The sequence below is a fragment of the Cylas formicarius genome, unplaced genomic scaffold, assembly GCF_029955315.1.
Source record: "Cylas formicarius isolate icCylForm1 unplaced genomic scaffold, icCylForm1.1 PGA_scaffold_6__28_contigs__length_40554024, whole genome shotgun sequence".
NCBI lineage: Eukaryota > Metazoa > Arthropoda > Insecta > Coleoptera > Brentidae > Cylas > Cylas formicarius.
The window spans coordinates 8,049,714-8,076,420 of record NW_026844347.1 but is presented as its reverse complement, the minus strand read 5'-3'; the positions used below and the strand labels follow the sequence as shown (position 1 = coordinate 8,076,420).

Sequence of the window (26,707 nt, the reverse complement as noted above, 5' to 3'; positions counted from 1 at the left end):
AATTTCTAAACACGAGTTTCCTAACCAGAAATTAACACATCTCACATCAGTTCTTCTCTCAAACAATTTCCATTATCATGACGTCATACGCTCGATTAAAAAATATACTTCACCAGAACCATTTAGACAAAATAATTCGGTAACTAAGCCTCCTCCACTGTAGGACTGTAGTATATAAATAATACAATGTAAATAATGTGGATTTTAGTTTGCGTAAATTTCTTAAAAAAAAATAGCATTTATCTTTTCTTGGAGGCGATATAGAACAAACTTTTAGGATATCTGGTTTATATGACAATAACGCTGACATAACTTAGTTTCGAAAAGATTACTTATTCCAATTCCAATTAATTTTTAGGAATATTACGAATCGCAACTGACTTTCAAACTGTATTTACCGCACAAATATATGAAAACATTCTCATATTAACTGTTTAATAAGTAAATAATCGTTTATTGACCACATAAATACAAAAACGTATTTTTGAAGTCAGCTAAACCAGTGTAACCAGAAAGTAAAACAACCTAAGAATAATAATAATAATAATTTATAAAATAACTTAAAATAACTTAGATCTACTGTGCCCGATGAGCAACAAATTCGTATATGGAATAGAAACAATGGTCTTCAAAAAACTTTTTTGATAATTGTCTGAATTTTTTAATGAAAGTCGTTTAACATCAATATTTTTGGACCGAAAAAGTGGGTTTGCAAAAATATTATACAAATCTAGATTAAGTTTATTTTTTGTGTGGTACACAACCTCGATCTTAATGTTATGATATTTCAGCTGTTCGCGTCATGTAGCTGTGTTCAGATTTCTTACTTCTTGTATTGGTATTCAAAATTAGAGTCTTCGTTTTATCGGAATTTAATTTAAGTTTATTTGCAGAGAACCACTGCTCAATCATGGAGAGTGTAGTGACAGCCTTTTTATTTAAATTAGTTAGATCTTTCCCCGATTAAATCAATGATGTGTCCTCCGCATAGAGTATACTCCAAACAGCATTTGTTGCAAATACTACATTATTTATGTATATTATAAACAAAAGTGGACCAAGGATGCAACCCTGAGGCACTCCATTATTAATGTCCAACAAAGTGGATTCCCGATCATTCCAGACAACATATTGCTTTCTTCCGGTCAAATAAGATTTAAAAAGGGCTAGGGTATTTTCGCGAATTAGGTAGTACTCAAGTTTAGAAAGAGGTATATTAGTAACGTTACCGAAGTCGACAGGCCCTCCTCAAACTAATCAACCACATGCTCAATCATTGTGTATAATATTAACTATATAATGGATTTCAGACGTTGCCATCGGTAGAAGCATAGAGAGGTTGGATTTTGGGCTCTTTATGGAGTATGGAGTAGGCCTTTATACAAGCAAAGACGTTATTATTGACAGACATGACAAACTGACAGACGGATTATATTCTCAACCCACATTACTAAGTAATGATATAATTAATAATTATTATATATAGTTTGGTGCTGTTTAGTGTTTGTTATCAGTTACGATCATCATAATTTCAATTTTCATTCTTAAGCTGACAGCGCAGAGCATAAACTGATATAAGTTTTGACATTGCCAAGCGCATAACGTGATTGTGTCAGCCAAGTTATGCAAAATCTTCCTGGAAACTAAATCATTCATATAAACTAGTTTGTGTTGGCTGTCCATTTTGGATATAATGTCTTCGTCTACACCTTACGTTACTTTTGTAACAAACTAAGCACCAAATAAATAAATTAATGATGATTGCCGCTTCTTTTTACGGTTTCCAGAAAAACTTCACCCTTTATAGCAGTTTTTATATTTTTGTAAAAAACCATTGCTGTTAAGTTTTAGAAGGAGTCCAAAAAATACGAAAACATTTTAAGTCTTATAATGATGCATCCATAATTTTTTCGTTACTTTATGACAAGTAAATAAACAACTTAAAACTAAAATTATGATTGAAAAATTGACATTTTACATTTGCGCACTAATAGTTTTCAATTGGTTTTCCCGTTACTTATAGTTTTATAGCGGTTCCTTATAAGTGTTGCAAAATCACCTTAGGTATTATTGTAAGAGCGACAGTACTACAACAGATCAAGGTAAGTTTTCTACGTGGTTAATACTTTGAAACTGTAAGTTTTTAAAGAACAAACATGGTGAATATGGCGGCTTTGTTATCTTTTTTTAAACCGACACAACACAGAGAGATATAAAAAACCTTTTTAAGCAATATTCTTTACACTTAAGGACATATTGCAACACAAACGTAAGATTAAAAAATGTTTTGAATTTTAAATTTTAATTATTTTTACTTTAAGGTTTTTATCAAAATTAAACCGCTCAAAACGAAGGCCAAGATATAAAATAATTCGATAAATATTTCGTCATCGTAGCAATTTTTTTGAGTTTTTGAGTTGTTATAATATTTAATAAAACATTTCCGGCAAAATAAAAATGCATTGACAAGAATGTGAAGTAAAATATATTGTAAACCGATAATTTAGAAAAAGACGAAGCGCAAAGAGGGCGTTTTTTGTTTGATGTTTATAAACGCTATTAGGTTAGGTAGGTAGGGTCTATACCGGAAGTCAAAATTTACTTTTGGCGTTACAAAACTAATTTATCGTTTGCAAATATAATGGGGAGTAAAAGGTTTATATGAGGGTAAAAATTGGTTCTTGGTTACCTTTATAACATTCTCTATTTGCCATGACGGTTTTGTAATAGTAACGAAAACGCCCCCCGAAGAATTGATAGTTTCTCAGGTTTTATAAAACTGTCAATCGAGACGTAACCGTTACTTTAATAAAATATAGTTGGGATGATCCCAAAATAACAGTAGACGATGCATTTCCCAGTTGGGACGACCCGTCTAACCGCTAATAAAATTAAGTCGAAAATTTCGTTTAAAATTGCAAACGGATCTTTTCGCCATTGTGGCGGAGTTCTGCTCTAAAAGCGTCGAAGGAAAAAAGTTAAAAGGCAGGTAACACCCTTGACGGCATTTTTCTCGTAAACTTTTTCCACGGTTTCTTTCAGAAAATGCATTCGGGGACCTGGCGTCAGATAATGGAAGCACCAAGACGGCTGCTGCGACACCTATGGTTCTTTATCCTTTCCACGATAATTTACGGGCGCGGTGGGGATCTTATAAACCGCACGTTAGCATTACAATGAGAAAGTTATTATCATCTGACGAGAAAATATTTTGGCTCGCTCGAGATACCATCACGCCAGTAGTTTATTCAAAATGTTATTTTGTTTTGTAAGTTGCATTTTTTCAGAATTTTAGTAGCGTGGACTACGTTGGTCATTAGCTCTTTTAGCGAATTTAATTTTGCGGATTAGTGCTTACTCTATTTGCGAAAGATAAGATATAGATATAAAGTATATGATTTGAGATATAGAAAAATTGATTTGAATTGTGGAGATCAACTGCGAAAATTGCGGAAAAATTAAAATCGCTTGGCTTTGTCTTAAGTGCCTTAAATGCAAGCCTGCCTTTATATAATGATTAAACCATCGGCACTGTATGGCCCGGAGCCTCTCACACAATATTTGGGAATTTTATTGGTGCAAGGTAGTTCGACTGTGGCTAAAGCAAATAGAAACAACTGCTTCATTACATAACTGGCCTGTTCTTACAGCAAAGAACAGTTTATCGGGTGCTGCAAAGTTTTGGTTTATGGATGCAGCAGAGGATTTGACGGATTGGCTAAAATTGTAAGTTGTTGACAAATTTAGAATTGTGAGAGTGAGGACGCTTTGAAATGAAAATTAGAGAATTATTATTGCAGACCAAAACGAGACTCAAGAAGAAGTTTAGCCCAAGAGAAAGACCCATTACAAGATCCGCAGTGAATAAAGAGAAAACATAGTATATTATGCAACAAGTGTTGTAAACGGCATTTGAGTTACGATTTTTTTTGGAACGGGCGAAGCGCACCGGAGCAAGTGCTTAATAAACGAGCGACCTAAAGGTGCGTGTGCATACTATACTTTTTCTACGATCGTGAGTTTGACCGTCAGACTCAACAAACGTCAAAATTCAAGCCGAAAACATCCGATTGCTCCTAAACTCGTGCAGTAATATCTCGGAAATGTAAGAAGTGATCCGGATCCGTGGGAAACCAGACTGACATGGTAAAATGACACTTTCCGCACCCTAGATCGGTGTACAATTAGATATTTTATAGAAGGGACTAGAAAAAGAATATTTGATTAGGTGTTGAAAATGCCCACCATTAACTTGGCATTGCGCTAATCGGTTTAAAAACCGCTCCAAAACATTATTTAGGACATTTTCATTAATTTGGCTTATTTGTTATCTAATTTTAACTCTTAAATCATAAAACTTTGTGGTTTTTCTTATACACTTTCCGTTATAAATATCTCCAGAGGAAAAAACCCAGTGGAGTAATATCTGGAGATCTCGCAAGCCATTCTTTTGATCCCTTCTACTAATCCATTGTCCGGTAAATATCGTATTCAAATATTCACACACTTCTCGACCAAAATGGAGCGCACAATGCTATTAAAACCACACCGGGCTGATTGGATTTGGAAATAAAACTTTGGGTGTAGGAGTAAGGAGTAAGTCATTCTCAAATTTTTACAGATTTTGATCAATGAAATAAGTTTCAATAAGTTTGTTAGAAAAAATCCCTGTGCAAATATTTATTTTTTGTGGATGTATATTATTTTCTGTCATGCATCGGGGATTATTTCTACTCCAATTCTTATAATTTTGTTTATTTACCGTACCATTTAAACAAAACGTTGCTTAATCACACCAAGCAGTATCTGATGATGAAGAAATGGTTGCACATTTCCATCAGAATTTCGCAAAACTGTAGTCTGAGGTCGGTATCTTTTTCTCTTTTTAATACACTCAAAGCCCAATGCGCATCTTGTTATGGGTACTTCTGAATTTTTTTCTTTCAACAAATTACAAAATTCTTCTTGAGTCCTCGTTTTGTCTCCATATCCAATAAAAATTAACATTTCAATTCATTAGGTTTCATTTTGATACGTCATATTTACTTTCTCTACTTACGTGTTCATTTCAAAATTAAATTTTCGCTTTTTATCCTTTTACGTGAAATATGACACAGAATGTTAAAATGGATTAAAAAAAATTGTGTTCCATTTAAAAAACAAACTTGCCATCGAAATCTACTCTTTCCGTTTTCTGCAAAACATGCGCAAAAAATACCATTTTTCTTAAAATCCAATAACTGCTTTTTTTGGTTTCGTATTTTAGTCGCTCACTGTATTTCAAATTACTTGGCCGACTTGGGGTTTATTCGGTGCTATAGCTGAACGTCAATAAAAACAGTCGTCAATAGCGATAGAGGTGGTAATAATCTTTTCTGATTTTATCATTTATCTTTCTGGAAGATACCCCGCCTTAATAAATCGCATACATCCGATTTGCAAATTCCGGGATTTCAAGATGTTTGTGCGATTCTATATGTCAAAAACTTTAGCTCGTTTATATTTGTCATGTTTGCGTTTACGGTGAAATGTATAGCTGCTGGCTTTTGATTTATTAAGGTTTTTTTAGGTCTAGGGCATTTAAGGATGTCGACTGGCATGATTGACCTTGAATGGTGATCGTTTTCGTTTAAGCAAATGTTAGTATCTAGCTTCGAATAATCCAATAATAGTAAATCAAAAAGGGGTTTTCTTCCAGAAATACGCTCATATTTGAAACTGCTCCTTTTTTTATTTTTTAATAATACTGACACTAAACTAAGGCATTGCGTAGGCTGAGCCACCATTCATTTTTGACTATTATGAAATGTCTTGGCTTAGGGAATGAAAATTCTTTTAAAGGGTAATTTCAATGTGCGGAAGAGGTCAGAACAATGCAATGGCGTTCCGTCAGCATAATAATAATGCTGATGAACTAAATGCATGCCTAAAATGTTCGAATTTGTGGCAGTATGTAAAGACACTCCAATTAACAACTAACATGCGAGTATTTTTGCAACAAGATGAAACTGCAAATGTGTTTCCGAAGCACTTATTACACATTGAAAATAATAAAATTGCAGTGAACACCTCGACCGGATTCATCAGATTACCCACAGATTTCTGTCACATCACAGACTCAAAAAAGGATCTGATTCAGCGTGTTTTCCCAGATATAGCGCAAAAGTTCAACAACCATAATTGGCTGAGTGAAGGAGCAATATTGGCGGCAAAAAATAAAAATGTCGAGGATCTCAATGCCACCATGCAGAATTTTCTTCCAGGACAGTTGGGTTCCTTTGAATCAATCGACACCGTTATGAACCAGGATGACGTAGTCAACTGTTCCACGGAGTTTTAAGATTCATTGGAATTGTCTGGATCAACTCCTAACAATTTGCAGTTAAAAGTAGGATGAGTTGTCATCATGCTGCGTAACATTAATCAACCTCTACTGAGCAATGAACAAGACTGGCTGTGAAAAAGCTGATGAATAACGTCACTGAGGCATCAATAATAAAAGGAAAATACAAAGGAGAGGATCCCGCGGATTCCGATGATTCCAACGGATGTACCATTCGATTTAAAACGCTTACAATTTCCAGTACGTCTGTCCTTTGCGATGACCATTTATAAATCGCAAGGACAGTCGTTAGAAGTTTGAGGAATCAACTTGAAGTTTCCCTGTTTCGTCACGTGTTCGCGCGTCGGAAAACCATCTTCAATGTTTACTTACTCACCACAAAACAAAACAAAAAATACAGTTTCTGAGAAAGCTTTAAATTGATTAACAGACTGTATCATAATAGTGAGTGTCTGTCAATATCAAATTTATACCTTGTAAATAGACAGTATTTTAGGAAAACTCTGTTTTGTGATATTGAGTCGAAAATAATTATAAAACTTCATGGTTCATTAGAAAATGTTTTTAAATGCAGATTCGTTTCGTTTGTTTTAAGATTATTTTATATAAAAGTTTAGGTTTTTTATTTATCGATTAAGGCAGCACGAAGTGTGCCGGGTTGGCTAGTGTTAATATACAAAAACCCATCACGGAAAAGTTCGATTCTGTCTTTAACGTTACTTTTATTTTTTCTCAAGTTGTCTGCGGTATCGGTCTAATTGGTGGAATAAGCAAATACGATGGGGGATTGAGGCTCTCTTGAGAGACAGAAGACTTTTTCATTGTTTAATACTGTATAATGAAGTAATTTCTACCAAATGGCCACACAAGACCAAAATATATACTTAGATGCCCGCAGATGCCATCTAGATTTAAAGCATACGGAACAAATATCACCATCGTTACACGGCACATTATAAAAGGTCATTAACTTACTAGATGTTACTTAAGCTGTAATAGTAAAGTACCAAATAGTTTAAAAGGTTTATTTAGGACTTTCGTACAATAAAGCTTAGTAAAGAGATAGTTCGTCTTATCGGTTTTGTAGAGTATGCATTGATCTAATATTTTTAAATAAGTATGGTTTTCTTAAGAAGCCTTATCTGCATTATAAAGTAGCACAAGGTTGTTAGATTTATAAAAAATTGTTAAACGAATAGTAAATAAGTAAATACAAGATTATTTTGTTCTTGGACAACCACTCACGAAAATGCAAAATAATAACATCTTCAATTGACTTACTTTATCTTAGAAAGATATGCTGAAAAAGGGGTTACCGGATATTTAAAATTTGTAATAAAATTATTTTCACGAAATTTGCCTTTGCCTTCTGTCATATCAGTGTAAAACTCCAAGTAAAAGGGTTTCTAGAAAGGCATAACAACACTTTTACAATGAATGACGTTAAAACCCTATTGCAAAAATAAATAAAGTCACTGGATTGTGAAAAATTGAGTAAGTGCGTCGAATATATGATTGAAATAGAAGACAGAATGTGGGCAGTTGATAATATGTTAAGAAACACTGAAGACTTTATTGTTTGCTTGCACTCCAACAACTATTCATTTGACCACTCGGAACATGACGACTAAAATTGATAAATGAATTTATATTGTTAATGGCAGTTTTTTTAAGTAACAATATTTATTACAATTTATCTATTTTCATTTTTTATTTATAGAATAATTAATGCCCCGATTATCCACCCATCTCTAAAATTATTACGTTATTAAACACGTCCCACTATTGCATGCAAATTAGGTTTTAAAAATTGAAATACGGAGAATCACCTTGCAATTTATATGTCAAGCTTTTAGTAATCCACCCTGTTTAATTACCCCTGCAATTGCAACATTATACAAAGACTCCATTTTGGGTTTTGGGTTTGGTTTTTTAATGTTAGCTTCTGATTACATTCTAGTCACTTGTCGATAAATGTTTATGCAGTACACGGGAGCATAAGAATAGCAATAAGACACAATATTTTCTTTGTGATCCTGTGCATAATAATATTCCGTTGCTATGTTTTTCCGTATAGCTATTTTCATTTTATTGTATATTAATTTGGTTAATCTGATGTTTGGCAGACACTTAAAGATAATTTTGCTGTTATGCACTTTAATTAGCACATCAAATCAAAATAGAAAATTTTAGTTTAGAATGTAAAAATCAGGGAAAGAAAAAAAAACTGAAACACAACAAATAAGAATTACAAAATGGACGAAATCATTACAACAATGACGGCATTTTTATTCAAACCCTTAATTAAATGTAGCATTATTAGACTAAGTTTAATTAATTAAAATTAATTAATTTATTTTATACAAGTAAATAAAACCAAGAACGTGGCCATAACTTTTTACAAAAAATACGAAATAAAAGAAAAGCTTTGGAAATAATTATAGGCAAGACGTAGCCAATGGATGTAGAAATCAACTATGTGTGACGTCATGCATTGCGATGTGTGAATAAACCAAGTTTTTGCATCCATTAAAATGCTGCAATTAGTTCGCAAACTTTCGATAAAATAAGCTCCCTGGAGATATAAAAGTTAATAGAAGAGAATTATTGTTGTGGTTTGGCAAGATGCTACGATTATAGGCTTAGTTAGATTAGAAACATAGTTACGTTGAGTAGTTCAATAGTAAAGGATGTCTGCACTTTATGATCGAATAATTACGTGTTTTAATCAAATACCCATTTACGGCTTCCTGACAAAGAATCCAGTAGTGAGCTACCCTGTATATTCCAGTATCCCTCTACATATATCACATTTCCGTTTCCGGCAGAGTTGGAATACAATGGGAAGAATCGTGCTATTTTCGCTTGTTTTCGATATGCGAGAGCGTAATAAATGACATTTTTTAATACAAAGACGCGGTGGATGGGAAGTCTAACAGCACCCAATAAATTGGGCGGTCGGCATATGTACGAACAGACGTATTATTCATTGTTAACTGCAGATCCATTCGCGCACGCTTTGGCTATTTATTGCCATTTTAAACGCTGCGCTGCCTCGCATTTCATCGTGTCGAAGTCACTCGACGTTTAGTCCGCCAGTATCGACTTCCGAGAGTCCGATACCCCGAAATTTCGATAAATGGGAATTGGAGGAATCGAATATGTCACGTGGTAAACCCAGAAAGAATGATGGAAAATGGAACCTCTTCATCGTAGTCGTGATACACTAGACGTTAACTCTGACTGGCAGAGCGATATTGACATTTAATATATTACTTGATGTACGCTTTGTTGTTAAAGATATCAAAATGTAGGGTTAGCAGCACAGTTTTTTATAAATGTAAAACAAAATACTAGCAATTTTTCTATTCGACAGGACGAAGGAGAATGTCAAATTCTTTTACAGCGGGCTATTGACGTCTTAAATTTTAATGTGGTAGTACTTAACATATAATTTAGTTATTCAATTCGGGCTAATGAACATATATGTGGAATATATTGTGGTTTTAAATGTACTTCCTGAAGAGAGCTTGTTGGGTTCTCTTTTGCTCATCATTTTTAATGATATTCTTCAACTTTTTGCTGCTAGTTATCTATTTATTTTCGCTGACGATGCCGTTTGTGCTTCTGATAGAAGCAAGCTTGAAGTATGAAGAAATAGTTCCAAAATAGTATTCAATTTACCTAAATTCAAGCTGATGACAAATGCCGAAAGAACAGAGTTAGTGGTCTTTCCTGAAAGGATTTAAGCAAAAAACTTCTAGTTAGCTGGGCAATAAATGCTTTGGTTATACCGCATGACACAAGAAAGTGGGAATACTCTTTAACTTTTAAACGGCTGGAGATAGCGATTTGAAATTTTGAAAGGCTAATGTAGGCTAACTGTTTGACAATATGTAGTCAATCGTTACACGTCTGGTTTGACTGGAAACGACATTAACTTTCGCATTTTAAATGGCTTAACGGACATTTCTTGCATTTTTGGATTCAGGGGATCAATCTACATACGATCAAACGGTTTTTCTCATTTTTTATTTAATTTTTGAAAGTTGTCTAGGAGGCTGAGACCATCATAAATACTAGTTACCGGGTCACCTGAGCATGGGAAAAAATGTAAATAAAACTTTTCTTTACTTGTCTAATGGCAAATAGCATTTAATGTAATGATCTATTAATTTTTTAGGATAACCTAGTTTTTTCAGATAGCACCCTAGTGGGACCAAAAACTTTTTAAAACCGATGCTTTCTTTGCAATGTTTTGACACCAAAATTTTCAAAATCCCTTCCTTCACAGGAAGGAAATAAGGAGATAAGTAAATACATTTTTATAAAAACAAAATATTATTTAGCTGGCTTTGCTTCTATTTACTATTAATTGTCATGCGGGCTGCATACAATGCACGGGCCTGTCGAAAGTTTTTTCTGCATTTGCGTATGTCAGAAATATATCAACGTTTTCTCAATTTGTAAATTGATTATTGTTTTCCATGATAATCCCAATCGATAACACGACAAACTGTCAGAATTTTCAGTCATGTCGACTTGATGAATAGAAGCAAAGCCACCTAAGTAATATTTTGTTTTTATAAAAATGTATTTTTCTACTCCCGTCTGTAAAATACCTAATTACACACCGATCTAGCGTGCGGAAAGCGTCATTTTACCACGGCAGTTTCGTTTCCCACGGATCCGAGCCACTTCGGATATTTCCGCGATTTTACCGCACGGGTTTGGGAGCAATCGGATGTTTTCAGAAATGTTTCCCACGTTTTGAATTTTGTCAATTCTGACGGACATGCCAATGAATGTATTCGTGTTATTTTGCGAAAATGTACCCAAAAACTAACGGTCGTAGAAAAAGTATAGTATGCAACACGTTCGGTAAATTTTTTAAGTCACTCATTTATTAAACACACGTGAGTCAAATGCCGTGTACCGCACTTGCATAATATACTACTACTTATCGGGTTTTCTTCCTTCCTGTGAGCTTATTTTGTAACGGATTTTGAAAATTTTGGTGTCAGAATGTTGGAACGAAAGTACCGGTTTTCAAATTCATAAATCATTACATTAAATGCTATTTGCCATTAGACAATCAAAGAAAAGTTTTATTTACAATTTTTCCCATGATCAGGTGACCCGGTAAATATAATTTATGGTAGTCGCAGCCTCCTAGACACAATTTTCAAATAAAAATTTATTTTTTTTATTTAATTTTTGAGAAAGAAAATTTTGAAAAGAAAAATTCAAAAAAATATAGGTTGTGGCATTTAAAATTCAAATTTTACTGTCCTTTCCGCTCAAATCGGAAGTGCAACCATTGACTACATATTGTCAAAAAATTAGATATTCAGCCCTTCCAAATTTCAAACCGCTATCTCAAGCCGTTTAAAAGAGTGTTCCCACTTTCTTGTGTTATGCGGTATAATTACGGCACATGCATTTATTGCCCAGCTAACTAAAAGTTTTTTTAATTTTTCAAAGAAATTTCCACAGGTAATGCTTTTTACAAAACTTATGGATTCTTCCTGCGTCTGAAGAAGCCGACAGGATGATTGGCGAAACGTCAGAAATTTTGACTAAGCAAAAACCGACGCAGGAGGAATCCAGAAGTTTTGTAAAAAGCATAAAAGTTTTTTGCTTAAATCCTTTCAGGAAAGACCACTTTTTTCCTATATCATTAGATGTTTATTTTGATTCTCGCCTAACCTGGATCAATTATATTATATTGAAAAAAAAGTTGTAGCTATTGCTACCTGTTATCAATTGTCAACCTTTTTAAGATTTTTTAGTTGTAACTAACTAATTCATATAGATAATGATAAGTTGTTCATTATAATTTGCTTCTATTTTGACCATATCCGACACTTGACTGCACAGGTCTGAGTGGAAATAAATAATTTCTGAATTTCGAAATTTGCAACTGTGCAAATTAAATGAAGATTTAATTGACTTAACAACATATAGAAACTGATAGGTCAGTATAAATTAGTAAATGATACAGTGAATTTACATAAAAAAAAACAATATATACTAGCTTACCTTTAATAAAATCCACCGCCATCTCGAGGCCGTACGTGTCCTTGTCGCAGTCGTCCAGGATATGCGCGCCAAGAGATATATTCGGTAACAACTTCTCTTTAGCATAGTTTAGCCTGTCCAACGTGTACAACATGGCCTCCACAGCTTGAACTCCACCTTGAGGCATAATCGGACCGCAGGTTACCGAATCTTCTCGTTCATGGACCATCATCAGTGCACCCAAGACCAAATCACCTTCCACTATCGCTTCCTTCTTAACCGGCCAGTAGATTTCGTCGTGATGATGACGAAGTCGATGCGTGTCGGATCTGTCGGTCTTTTTGACAGGGTTGATTATCTCGTTTTCGTTGATGAACAAACTTTCCGATTTAATAAATTGGTATTCCTGATATCGATTGGAGTAAATATGTCGATGCGTTCGCTCGTTGGTATGTCTGCACAATATCACTTTGCATATCACCGACATGACGTAGATCGCACCGATCGTGCGCTTCATTGTCGTTACTGGTATCGTTTTTTTTCACACTTAACTGTTTTTCCAATAGTTCACGGGAAACATTTTTACTGACATTTTCGTAACCCCCTGTATAGCGCCCAGGAAATAATTACCTCCATAATCGAACCGTTAAAATCTTAATTATCTTGCAAGATTTATCGGGTATCAGTAAAATTTTACTGTAGGCCATAAAAATCAACACACGCAGTGCATGCTTAGCTAAATTTATGTTTTGATAGTAAACCATAGAATTTCTTTGTAGGTCTACGAAAAGCTGCGATGGGGGATGAGAAATTTGAAACAGGCTTGATCGAAATACTACAAAAGTGATGTGACTTCGAGCATAGTAAATTTAAAAAAAAAGTTGAATACATTCATTTGTTGTAAATAACGGTTTTCTTATTTTGAATATCATATTATATTATATATTATTGATTTTTTTGGTTTCCGGAGAAATTCTAGATATATTTCATGTCCAAGTCTAACTGTCCTCCAAAAATGTTAGATTTTATGTTAGAAGTGACATCTGTCATTAACAATTTTATTTACATTAAAATTAATTTATTAATTTACAATATTTTGTCATTAACTGAGTGGATAATTTGAATGTAAATTAATAACAAATGAAGTTATATAAAACTTGAAAAGTCAATTTTTCCTAAGGGAAACGCCGTATTCTTTCCATTCAAACCGAGAATGTGTTCAAAACTTAAACATTTTTATATATATAATTGTTATATGGAAAACAACAAATGTACCGCTTTAACCACAAGAGGATATAAGAGAAAATATTCACAAAAGAAAAAAATGCCGATGAAACATCGTTGGAAGGATTGAAAGTGATTTGAAAGATGCTCTGATATAAGCAGTATTATAAATTTTTATAATATATATAATATTTAAAAATAAATAAAAGTAAAAAACTTTGTTCCATGACCTCCGACACAAATTCTCTTTATTAGTTCTAATTTGTATCTGCGTTTCCTACAGCACTACTTCGATTTAGAAATTGAATTTTGCTCGTAATTCTACTTTGAAAGGCTAATAACAAAACTTAATAGGCACATTTTTACAACAGACAAATGTTAAACCATCGGAAACTATAAATTACTGGAATGGAGAACTTTGTACAGAGTCAAATGTCATTTTTAATATAAAATTCAAGCGTTGCTGAAAACGGATAGACTTATATATAAGTAATTATACATGAAATATACCTAGAACAAATGGCAACATTCCGTTCCGTTCTGTTTTGATATTTACTCCATATGAACGGTACACGCTGCATATAAGTAAAATGAAACTTAAAAAAATCTAGATGAAACTATGTAACTTTTCTATTTAACTTTTAATTTGTCATTCATAGTTTCTGAGTTAAGGTTGTAGGGAAACTCATTTTGGACACGCTGGGCATCGTCTTCCTACAAGACTTCAGAAAAGAAGTGTGACTTTTTAACAACCAGTAATAGTAAAGAAGAGCTCCGATGACCGCAACCCACGACCCACTAATTTATTTTTATGAATTCTTTTTATTAAATTTTTCGTATTTCTAAAAAAAATGTTGAAAACTTACAAATTTGCACTTCAAGGGCAGTAGCTTTTTGCAATCAATTGAGCAACGGCTAGCATTAAAATTTACGATTATCATTAGTGGCCACCAGTGATTTTTTCTATTTCAAAATATCGATTTTTGATAATTTGACAATAATTACATAATGAAGCCTAAAACACTTACGAAATAATCAACAATTGATTAGCGTCCGGTTATCTCCTTCCCTCAGGAGTTGTTCATTTAAAAATGTTAAATTGAATAAGGTATCGAGGGATATTTTATTTCCGAGAAGTTGTTTATAATTTATTTATTTCCGAGAAAAATGGAAAAGAAGATAAAATTCTCTGTGAAGAATTTGTAATAATAAGTGAATTTTATTTACATACAAAAAAACGCTTTCGCAGAATTTAATTAAACTTGGAAAACTTGATTAGATCCAAATTTCTCCAGTTTTTGATTCCATATACCCTTTTTTCGTTCACCAATTAAAACCATAATTGTAAAGTATCTATCTACGATACGTCGTTAAGAAGATGCAGGACTGTGATCGTGAAAAAGTTTTTTAAATTTTTCTACATATTTTAAAAACTAAATAACAAAAAAGACTTACACAAACCTTGACCGTAACCAGTGGCGGAAATATCCGGCATCGGTCTTATATTTTTTTTAATGACGTAAGTACGCTATCGATCTATTGCAATAACCCCAATATCTGGTGATTCATTTTCCAGTTTTCTACACATCACCTCCGATGTTTGTTTTACAATTTTCGCTAAAGTTTAATAAGAAAAACCATTAAAAAAAGTCACTTCTAAATCATCTCCAAATAGAACCAAAATTTTAGGGCATCGAAACAAGATTCACTGGACAAAGGCAGCCGCAGTCTTCAATAATTAAATATTTATTTTAAGGCACTTCCAACGTGGTTCATAAAGGAGGGCCGTAAAAAGTCATTGCTTTCGTCGAACCAGAGGATCCTCTAAGGAGCCACAACAGAAAAAGTGCACAACCCGAGCGTCTTTGATTGCCAATTACGTGTACGTGGAAAACTTGCACCAATCTCGATATACCCTTTGATGGTTTCAATAAAATTTGGAACTATGACTTGCGGGTGGTGACATAAAAATGTGAAAATCTGCAAGAGTGCAAAGTCATACCACACTTTAAGAGATTAAAATAGTTTGTTTTTACCAATATAGTAACTGTTAGGTTTGGATAAAACTAATTTTATACGTTTATTATGGCTCAAGTAGCAATAAAGATACTTTTTCTACAAAAAGGATAGCAATAGCGGTATCACGTGAAACGGACTCTCTGTGCGGGGATTTCCTTTTATTAAAATTTATATGATTAAAAAAAATAACCGTAGTATGCAAAAGCGGGAATAAAAATAAAAATTAGGTAAAATTTCAACTTCATCGTAACTTTAACCGTGGCTGATATACCAATATTGTATCTGTGAATTATTGGGAACCCGAGACAATATATTTTTAACACAACTAACACAATGGCACGTTACGGAAACCAGTGGTAACATTTCCACTTCATTCCGATTCACCTCAAAATTGTAATTGACTTTTTTGAACATCTATACAGTACAATACATCCCTATTTCGGAGCCTATGTTTTAAACCAAGAAAAAATATATTATAAAATAAGCAACATGTCGTCGAACTAACTGAATAAGGATGAATTAAATATGAATAAATGTGAATAAATAAGAATAATTATTGAGAATTATTGAGATTAAAAAGGCACAACCGCTAATTTTAAAACTGGTGTATTAAGTCAAAAAATCTTGTAAACAATAGTCTTATCTACTGTTTATCCTAAAAAACGCCATGAATAATCGACCTTCAATGACCTTCAGATTTAACATCAAAGTAAGTATACGAATTCACGTTACTTTCATTGAACAGGGTGTTTCAAAACTTAAGTTAGTGATTTCTTGTTTAAAATAAAGGGTGGTTTGTTATATAAACGTAGGATCAAAAGCCACATATTAGTGCGATATAGCGATATAAATAAGAAGGAAAATTTATGTTTTTATATTTTAACTTAAAAACGAAAATAAATGAAACAAGGAATTATTGCGGAAGTATTAACATTATAAAAACACACATGCATTTTTTAATTTTTTAAAATTAAATGGACAGATTGAATTAAACTACCCCTATATATTATTCACTAAATTTAAATAAATACTTTCGTAATAACAATAAAAATTAATATATTGGGAACCTTTTAGTCCTCTGGATTTTTTTCATAAAACTTGAAGTTTGCAAACCATAAAATAGAATGTAGGCATTGCATGTGAAAAAAAATTTATAGAAAAATAATTTAACAATTAAACTAATGAACCTAATAATAAAGCTCACCTCTTCTTATCCATGTACGATTTAAAAATGTTAGCACATTTAAGCCGAAATGACTGTAAAAGGCCGATACCATAACTCCTTTTCTCGAAACTTTCAGATTCATGTTGCCTTTAATGAAGCCTTGTAAACAAGCTGTGATGAGGAGGACTACGATTAGGATACATTTGTGTATAAAAACGACAAGCTTTCGAGGAATTTTAATTGCCTGTACATGAAATGCATATCTCTACATTAGTGTAGTTCACCATTATCGAGTTAAAATTCTTATTATAGTAGTGTAGTGTGATTAAATTAGTTTTATTTTATATTGAAACTAAGTGAACAATGTCAAATAAAGCAATAATAAGAAACATATCAAGAATAAATAACAGCCCACTGGATTATTTTATCTAATATTTATAAAACATAAAATAAAGAAAATATTTTTGAGCATAAGGTTTTCCTTAATTTTAGTTAAGAAGAATCATACGGGAATCTAATTCAATCCTCTCTGCTCATTTTACAAAATTAATAAAACATGCAGAGTGTTTTGTAATACTTCAATAATTAACTAGCGGCTGTAAACTAATAGCTGGAACACTATATACCGTTCCCTTTTTTTCCCATCGAAGCACCCATTATCGCCTTGGCGAATATTATAGCGTAGGAATATTGCGATTTTATTTTTAATTATAGAAAAACTTATTACAAGCTTTATCCATAACACCGGCTATAAAATTTTTATTATTCACAACAAACTGTGTCTAGATCTAGGATTATTTTGCAGCTCCCGAACGAGTTTTTGCGGAAACGACTTTTATATGGAGTATAAAAGTTTTATTACGTCAGCCCGTCGGATCATAGGGCAAAGTAGACAAAAAAAAAACTACCCTTTTGAACATAATAATTATAATGACAGGGGAACGTTTATCTCTCGTATTCGATAGCTCGATTGACTGTCAAACCGCGGCCGCTTAAGAAGACAAGTGGCGGGAATTTAATTGAAGTTTAAATCGATATTTCATCCGACCAAATTGAAACAGTGCCGCCATATGTTCCGATATAATGAATAACGTGTATTTAAATAACGATCTCACTTAACTTCGCCGAGTTGATTAACTGCTTAATGTTTAAGTAGACATTTTTTTTTTTAATTTGCTGAGGATGTAGTTTAAAACCGACAGACATGCTAGTCGTACCTTCGTTGGGAATTCAGAATTTGACTAATTTAGCGCGGTTTGCTTAAAAATTTAAGGTAATGGTATTTGACATTAGGCCGTAGAAGTAGAAAAACAAGCTGTGTACATACATATTTTGTTTTGCGGTGAATCAACTATTTACTATTTATTTATTAGTAACTCCAACTGCCAGAATAATATCTTTTGCAATGCCTTAGCTACATCTTGTGGAAAGTAGTGTATTATTATGAATTATGAATGAATTTACAACAATAAAAAAGGTAAACGATACATTTTAACACAATTTCCATAGGTAAAACAATACCATTGGATTTCTGTCTATATGTACAATACAAAACAGTGGTAAAAAGAGATATTGTTAAATACATCTTCTTACCAATGCAGAGCAAATATTCTACGACATATAAACAACGGGTATGAAGGTTGTAAAGTTGTTGTGTTTTTGTTATATCCCAGGATTTTGAAGATTTTGCAGATGCTTATCAAACTTCAACTGAAAGAGTGTCACGTAACTGAAAATTTGGAATTTTACGAAATTGGAATCTAAATTTAAAATTTAAATAGAAACTTGGACTGGATCTGTGGCAAATCTCCTGTAAAACCGATTTTAAATCCGAAGAATATATATAAACCAAGGGGTACCTCGATTTGCCAAAAGAAACCTATGTGAACTATAGGGAAATAATAGTCGCATAAAAAAACAGAATATTGTAGGGCAATTGATGCCGAAAATGAAAACTCGACTAGCTTTTTGGATAAATTTACCAAAAAATTAGCTCCGTGCATTTTTTAAAAAGGTATGTATAATTAGTTTTCATATTTCGCAGTTCATTGCTCTTTATAGAAGCAATAGTTTATGTTTATGCAATTTTTTGAAATAAAAGGTAGTTGTACGTACGTATATATATATATATATATATATATATATATATATATATATATATGTATATATATATATATATATATATATATATATATATATATATATATATATATATATATATATATATATATATATATATATATATATATATATATATATATATATATATATATATATATATATATATATATATATTTATATATATGATGACACTATATTCCGGGATATCATCCGTGCGCTTGTTGAACTCCGACTGGAATCCTGCATCCGACTGGAATCCTGGAAACGTTTCGCCAAAATCTCACTTGGCATCTTCAATGCTCGCGCTCCGAAAACACTTCGAATACTCGGAGCGCGAGCATTGAAGATGCCAAGTGAGATTTTAGCGAAACGTCTGCAGGATTCCAGTCGGAGTTCAACAAGCGAACGGATGATATCCCGGAATACAGTGTCATCACATTTTTCCATCTGTGAATTAATACGTGAAAAAAAAAAAAAAAATATATATATATATATATATATATATATATATATATATATATATATATATATATATATATATATATATATATATATATATATATATATATATATATATATATATATATATATATATATATATATATATACATAAAAAAAATACTGTCGTTATCATTTTATTTATTTAACTTATTGATTCTGTAATTTTGGATTATCCTGCCTAGTGGACGGAAGTAAATACAATTAAATCAAATTTCGTACTTCGATCAAAACCAATCGCGTCTGAAACCCTAAATAAATATTCGATAGGGCCGCCAGAAAACACTCCCTAGCGCATCTTAGCGACGTTCAACTTCTTTATAGGCCAACAGGTTTCAGTTTTTTTTTGCTTATTTATAGTATAATCGATAAAGGTGGGGCTGATGTATACTTTCGCACAACAAAGCTAGGCGCTGGCGGCAACGAAGTCATTAGATACGTGAGTTTTCATATGCCTTTGTTTTACCTTCAAAGGATCTATTTCTACAGCATCCCATAGGACCACTTTTCAATTTGTGATAATTAAGATACTTGCTATGCGTGACCAAAAGTCAAGAAGTTCTGGCTTGTTTCTGTTATCTGTACCGCAAAGATATAACGCCTTTGATCAAAATTTGACTGGTAAAATTTCAAAACTTTCTCTCAACCTGTTCCGGAAATATGAGTAGAAAGCTACCTTCTTTTAGGGCCTGCGGCTACGTTAGAGGGCGACTATCAACATATGTTTATATAGAAAACTAGGGTTTACTTTGGCTGTTAGTCTAGCACAATAATTTCGGAACACCTTGTATCTATTTATATGTTTTATGGTGAGTTTCGCAAGTGCATAATTTTGCATTTTGTTGTATATTTCAGCGGTTTTTATTTGGGGTTGAACTTTGACTAGTTTCGAACTGTTTTCAACTGCCTTTTTGCATTGCATTACATTAAATGGGTTTTCTTTTGTATTTTTCTTTGAAATCTGCTTATAAATATTATTATAATTCAAATGTTCCGATTACCATAACTGAAATTTCTCCGATATATAACACATATACAAGATAATAATCGATACTGAGAATCAACGCCAAGATCGTGAAGCTCTTTACGTATAAATTTCTCGCGGGGAAACTTCCACTTGGCTAAAATCAAAAGAAAACCATAAAAAATAAATCTGTTCCGACCGTTTTCCATTTACTGAAAAAGCCTTGGAATAACCAAGCGGGTTACTAGTTTTTCTTTCAATTCCCGAAGTGCTTAAGGGAATTTTGATTAAAACAAGAAAAATATTTTCGTTTGATTCGCCGCTGTATCGAATCGGCCGCACCTAAAAATGTCCGGGGAACGCGAGACTACTGGCAGTTTTTATTTTATATTAAGCAGAAAAAGTCGATGTCTAAAAAAGGAGTCCTAATATTTTAAATTCATAAAATTTATATTGCCATTCCGTTCCTTCTAATTAGAGCTCTGTTCCGTAATGAAAGAGGTTTAAAAATCATTGTTGACCTGTAGAACTTAGTGTTCTTAACAGCATTTCATAACGTAGTATTATACCAATGATGATTGTCAAAGGTCCCGCGAGTGACAGGTAGAGGGACAGGTGGCTGACCTACATGTGTCTTAGTATTTAAATTTAAAATTATAGATACTTTCCGGTAGTTTTTTTGAAAGTTCGTTTTGCAAAATGTTTCTGAATTTCTTCCCGAAAAACTGTAATAACAGAATGAAATGAGTGCCATCCGAAGAATAATACACTCCCTGTACTTACAAAAAAAGAAAGACCTACCTTGGACGAAATAACGTTCGAAATGAAAAAGGATGATTTTATTGGTAAGAAGAAATTGTGGAAAACTTTAAAGCAAATGAGTTTTTGTTATGAAAAAGCTAAACTGGCGACAACGATATTTGAGAGCAAATGGAGAGTTTCGAAGGTGCAATAGGAATATAATATATTATCTGGACGAACGTTGGGCAAATAAAGTATATACAGTTGGTAAAATATGGATGATAATTTAAAAAGTGCGAAGCAAGCTTTTATGAAATCATGATCCACCGGAAAAAAAGTACTTTCGGGAAATGGTAACTATTCAACATTTCACATAACATCAGCATTTCAACAAAAACTGACAGGAGACTAAATGAATGAATAAATTAATGTTTTTGCAAACTATTTCCAGCAAATGTTAGATTCCTCATGGGTCTGTTATTCCCCTATCGGTGACGATAAAGATAATTTGGTTGTTTAGAGATTGCTACGGATTCTTCTTTGATAGAAGAGTTGATTAAGAATTTTAGTTTGGTTGAATATAATTTGATGGGCGGTTTCGTGATGACGTAATTAGTTGACCATGACGATGATACGCGGGCGAAAAGTACCACAGGGGCAGCACACAAACGTCAGTTTACATAACACCTTCTATTTACATGTCAGTTTGACACGTCATAGATTTATTATTTGGTTTAGTTACTATATGTAACTGTTACATATAGTAACTGTTATAAATAAACTTTCTAAACTTAAAGGAAGTATTCCACATGACCCCCATGTTCAGTGATAAAATTTGTATATATTATTTAACCGACTTTTCTACAGCACCACTTCGATTTAGAAATTATATTTCATTAATAATTGTATTTTTCAAAGCCTTTTATAGTTTATAGCATTGATTACATTATAAAAATGTTAAATTGTCGATTATTTCGGGAACTATAAATTTCCGAAATAGATAACCTTACACAAATGTTTAAAGTCAAATCGGATAAAATTATAAAAACAGGTCGTTTCAATTAAAAAAAAACTTTACGTTCTTGATATTTTAATTTTTGTACTTCATTTGTATGCAAAATATCTACTCAGAATATGACAGTAGGCCGTCATCTACAAGGAATCATAAGCTTTAGTGAGACTTGGGTATAGAATAATATGTGAAATGTATCTAGAAATTTCCGGGGAACAAAAAATGGAATAACAAGGTGTTGTCTTTTAAATAAGAAAGCTGGTATTTACTCTCAATGCACATAACACCCTATATATATATGAAAGCTTTTAATTAACTTATTTTCTATAGCTCGTTGTTTCTAAGGTAAGGGGTGAATTTGACACAATGTACAGTGTACACAGACGACTCAAAAACTCACGAAGGAGAAGGGGGCTGGAATATATGATCCCAGAAACAAAACAAAAAATACTCCAATGGAAATCAAGCGACAATGTTCCAATCAGAGATTACCGCACTGGAACACTGCAAAAACGAAGGCTCATCGAGGCGCATGATCGAAGCCTTTTTTGGGGTAGCTAAAACCATCGAAATGACAACCTGCTAGGCGTAACGAAACCAGAGGCTACGAGCTACGCCAAGGAATGACTATCAAAACTGTGGACTCAGAGAGACGAACCTAGATAAACCTCTGTAACTATGAATGGAATTACAATAGATCTTTTGGGCCGCAATGAAGAGCAAAACTAACCAAAACTAACCAAATCTTCAGTCTTTTAAATATGTAATTTGTCTATAGCCTGTTACCCTTTTCATTTACCTATATTTTTTTTATTGGTTTGTTTACTTTCTTGTTTTAAATTTAAGTTGGCATTAGTTGTGCACACATTGCTTCCTGTTTTCTTAACGTGTATTGTTAATTAATTAATAATAATAACAATAATAATCATAATAATAATAATGATAATAATAATAATACTAATAAAATATGAATTATAAATGACCTGAATTTGTAAAAAAAATCCAAAATGAAATAAAGAATTACAGAATTAAAAAAGAAAAGAAAAAAAAACTAGAAATGTATGTTTATGTTTTCGTGGTTGAAAAATCACGACACTTTTATTATTGCATTACTTTTCTCTGTCAGTGAATTTCAGCCGTTTTAGACCTCTACATTCCTCATAAGATTAGAAATTATTTTATTTCCTTTCCACTAGAATAAATTTGTCTAACCAATTTCCTCTTCGGTTTTCACTACTTTGTGCAAAGTGCAAACACATTTTTTTACGTCAACTCCGCTTAGCGGCAATTGGCGCTCATAAATATTTCAATATGAAAAAGGCGGGCAACGATACGGATCTGTTAAAAAACGTACAAAGGTGAAGGTTGCTATGCAAGCAAATTAAAAAATAATTTCATTGAATTTCTTTGCACGAAAGCCCCTTTCGCGTTATTTTTCCTTGTAAATTAATCTCTTTATGCGGGGAACGTCGAGAATTTTTTTCACAACGAGAGACTTTAAAATATTTAACATTTTTCTTCATCAACGGAACGTTAGCCGATTTGATGGATAGGCGTTTAGTAAAGATTAGGTTCATATTTAAATTTAGTTTTCGTTAAGAATTGCTCTTAGGAAGTGCATGACGGTCAATTTACGTTTGTAGAAGCGCTGGCAACCGAGATTGAAACTCGCTGATTCTGGAAAAGCTCATACACTGCCTAGTTTATACAATGTAAAAGCAAAGAAATGCAGAGAGCATTTTTACCAACTTAATCATCATCTCGTAGATAATGAGACCAAATCACAACCAGAAATCAATCGATTATGTTTCTAACTGCTATAAGGGCAGATGTTAAGAATCAACCTACTGTAATGCAGACGGAAAATTAGAAATATCACAAAGGAAAGAGATTTTTATTAATTTTATTAATTTATTTGAGAAAAGCGAACAACTGAATTTGATAGAGTTGACTGTTACTTGATGATAATCCACTACATAAGTAATTTAATAAAAACACTTGCTTTAAGATTATCAAACACATGTTTATTGCTTTGACAATTGTTTCGGTACACTGTACCTTCTCCAGAAAGAATCTCTAATTGTTTCGGTACACTGTACCTTCTCCAGAAAGAATCTCTAAACTAACTATCACAGGGTTGATTACAGACTATCCGTACAGTAGGTAGAATCGTTATCTAAGGGTTTAGTAGCAAACTTTTATATTTCAGTTTATTAATTTCTGTTGTTTCTAATAAGTTAAGTTTTTTGCTTTTGCCTTGACTATATAATATTTTAACATCGTTATTGAAGGAATGTCATGTTTCTATTAAATGATTACTATAATTAGAGTCATTTTTAGAATTCAAGAATGAACTTTTGTGTTCTTGAATCCGTTTCTTGAAACTTCTGCCTGTCTGACCTATGTATATTTTTGGACAAGATCCACATGTTAATTTGAATACTCCCGACTTACATAACTTCGTTTTATTATTTTTAATTACAGATCCTAATGTCCTATTACATTTAAAAGCAATATTCCGATTTAGCATTCTAAGTTTTTTAGCTATTATTTCACTTGGTTGTCCAAAATACGTTAATGTGTTAAAATTTTTGTTTGTTTTATTAGAGTATTGTTTAGGAAAGACTAGATTCATGGCCTTGTTATATAATTTCTTTTTTAATAGTGAGTCAATTAAATTGGGTTCGCAACCGTTGTTCAATGCAATTTGTTTAATTATATTTAATTCCTTGTCGTCGTTGATTGAGAGGGACCTGAAGAAATCTATGTAAATAGCTATTAAAAGCAGCTATTTTATATTCGTATGGATGATTGGAACTATTGTGAATTACTGTATCTGTATGTGAGGGTTTAAGATAAATGGAGAAATTTATATGTTTCTTTCTTTTTGTTAGTTTTAAATCAAGGAAGTTAATTGAATCATTATTTTCTAATTCCATGGTAAATTTTATGGAGCAATATAAGGAATTTATATAATTCAGAAAACTATGTAATTTCCTTTCTGTTTTTACAAAAGAAGCGATAACATCATCGACGTATCTATACCAAAATAAAAACTGTTTGGCAAGAGGGTGTTGATGTATAATGGATTCTAAATGGCCCATAAAAATTTCGACTAGCATAGGGCTTAGGGGATTTCACATAATTAGACCTTCTTTTGAGCTAAATATTCTGTTATCGAATTCAAAGTAGTTCTGGTCTAGACATATTGTAAGGGTGTCTAATATTTCTTGCTTTATGATAGGATTTATTTTATTGCGGGTTAACATTTCTTCTATGAGATCTATTGTCTCTATTGGTGGTATACTTGGAAACAAATTTTGGACTTCAAATGAAATTAATTTCGACTTTTGTGGTAATTCTATGGATTTGATATTCTCTATTATTTGATAAGAATTTTTGATAGTATGCTTGGCCGAAAATGTATAGTGGTACTTTGTATGACGGTGCTGACATAAAGGATACTACTGGTCTAATTGGCATATCTTCTTTATAAAGTTTCACTAACGAATATAATTTTGGAACTGTTGGGTTCATATTGATTAGGTTAAATTTGTTAGAATCTATAAATAAGCTATTGTTCTTAATACAATCTTTTATTTGTTTCTGATACAGATTTGTTGGGTCCAATGGGAGGATTTGGAACTTATTTGGGTCTAAAAATAGTGTTGTTTCCTCTATATACTTATTCTTACACATAGCAATCACCGTATTGCCCTTACCTGCTCGCGTAAAAACTAAATTATTTTCATATTATTTGCTTTTAATTGAAGCAATTGTTGTTATTTCGGTGTTTGGAAAATTATTATGTTTAGTTTGTTCTAGATTTTTAATGGTATTTGCAAAACAATGTTTCTGATAGTTAGGATTATCAATACTATCTAAAGCTAGTTCCGTATCTACTGGTAGGTGTTCAAAATTCCTATTATTATTCTTGGTTTCTTTAATGCTATAGTTTCTGAAGAAGGTACAGTGTACCAAAACAATTGTCACGTACGTAACAACTGATTTTTTTTTCTTTTCTTCGACCTGTCCTCGTTCTGTGGTAAAGTTTAACTCTTTGACACCAGAGCTTTGGTCTGATGAAAAATTATATCCCTAATTATGAGAGCAGCTGTCGATGGAGTGATATCAAAGATTGTTCAAAACCACAGGCAGCTCATGTACTATAAGTATATTTTTTGTGCTGTGGGTTATATTTTTAATTCGTTAATAACTTCTAAATGCTTGATTTTGGTTCGTTTTTGAAATAAATCTCATTTAAAATGGACAAGTTAACGGCGACAACCATTACGATTGATACGATCTAGAAAATATGTCAAAACGAAAGGGAATCTTCTAAACGAAAAGTTCTGAGTGATATTGTGCGATATTTCAAAATGTCAAAAGTCTTCAGTTGTGAGTCACGAGGTCTCCACGTTAACTAATGTTTACTGCACCGGCATCGCATTCATTTTCCAACAGCAAAATAAAATGCAAAGTTTATTTTGCTAAAATATTCAACGCTGATAAACGCATCCATTAATCGCTAGAGGGAATGGTCTGTGACCCACTCTTATATGTTTTATAGCCCAATTAATTAAATATGCGAGCATTTAT

General features: G+C 32.5%; 1 protein-coding gene across 4 annotated transcripts in view; it reads right to left on the bottom strand.

Moving 5' to 3' along the window:
- The window catches only part of LOC132702882 (metabotropic glutamate receptor 2-like), a 410,472-nt gene that overhangs the window by 288,210 nt on the left and 95,555 nt on the right, over window positions 1–26,707 (bottom strand). For 3 of the 4 annotated variants that reach the window (XM_060671730.1, XM_060671731.1, XM_060671732.1), the window contains exon 2: window positions 12,386–12,968. The exons of the other annotated variant lie outside the window; for it this stretch is intronic. In XM_060671730.1, the coding sequence (XP_060527713.1) occupies window positions 12,386–12,881 (496 nt within the window). In that variant the 5' untranslated portion in view covers window positions 12,882–12,968. The remainder of the gene's footprint in view (window positions 1–12,385; window positions 12,969–26,707) is intronic. 4 annotated transcript variants of the gene reach the window in all.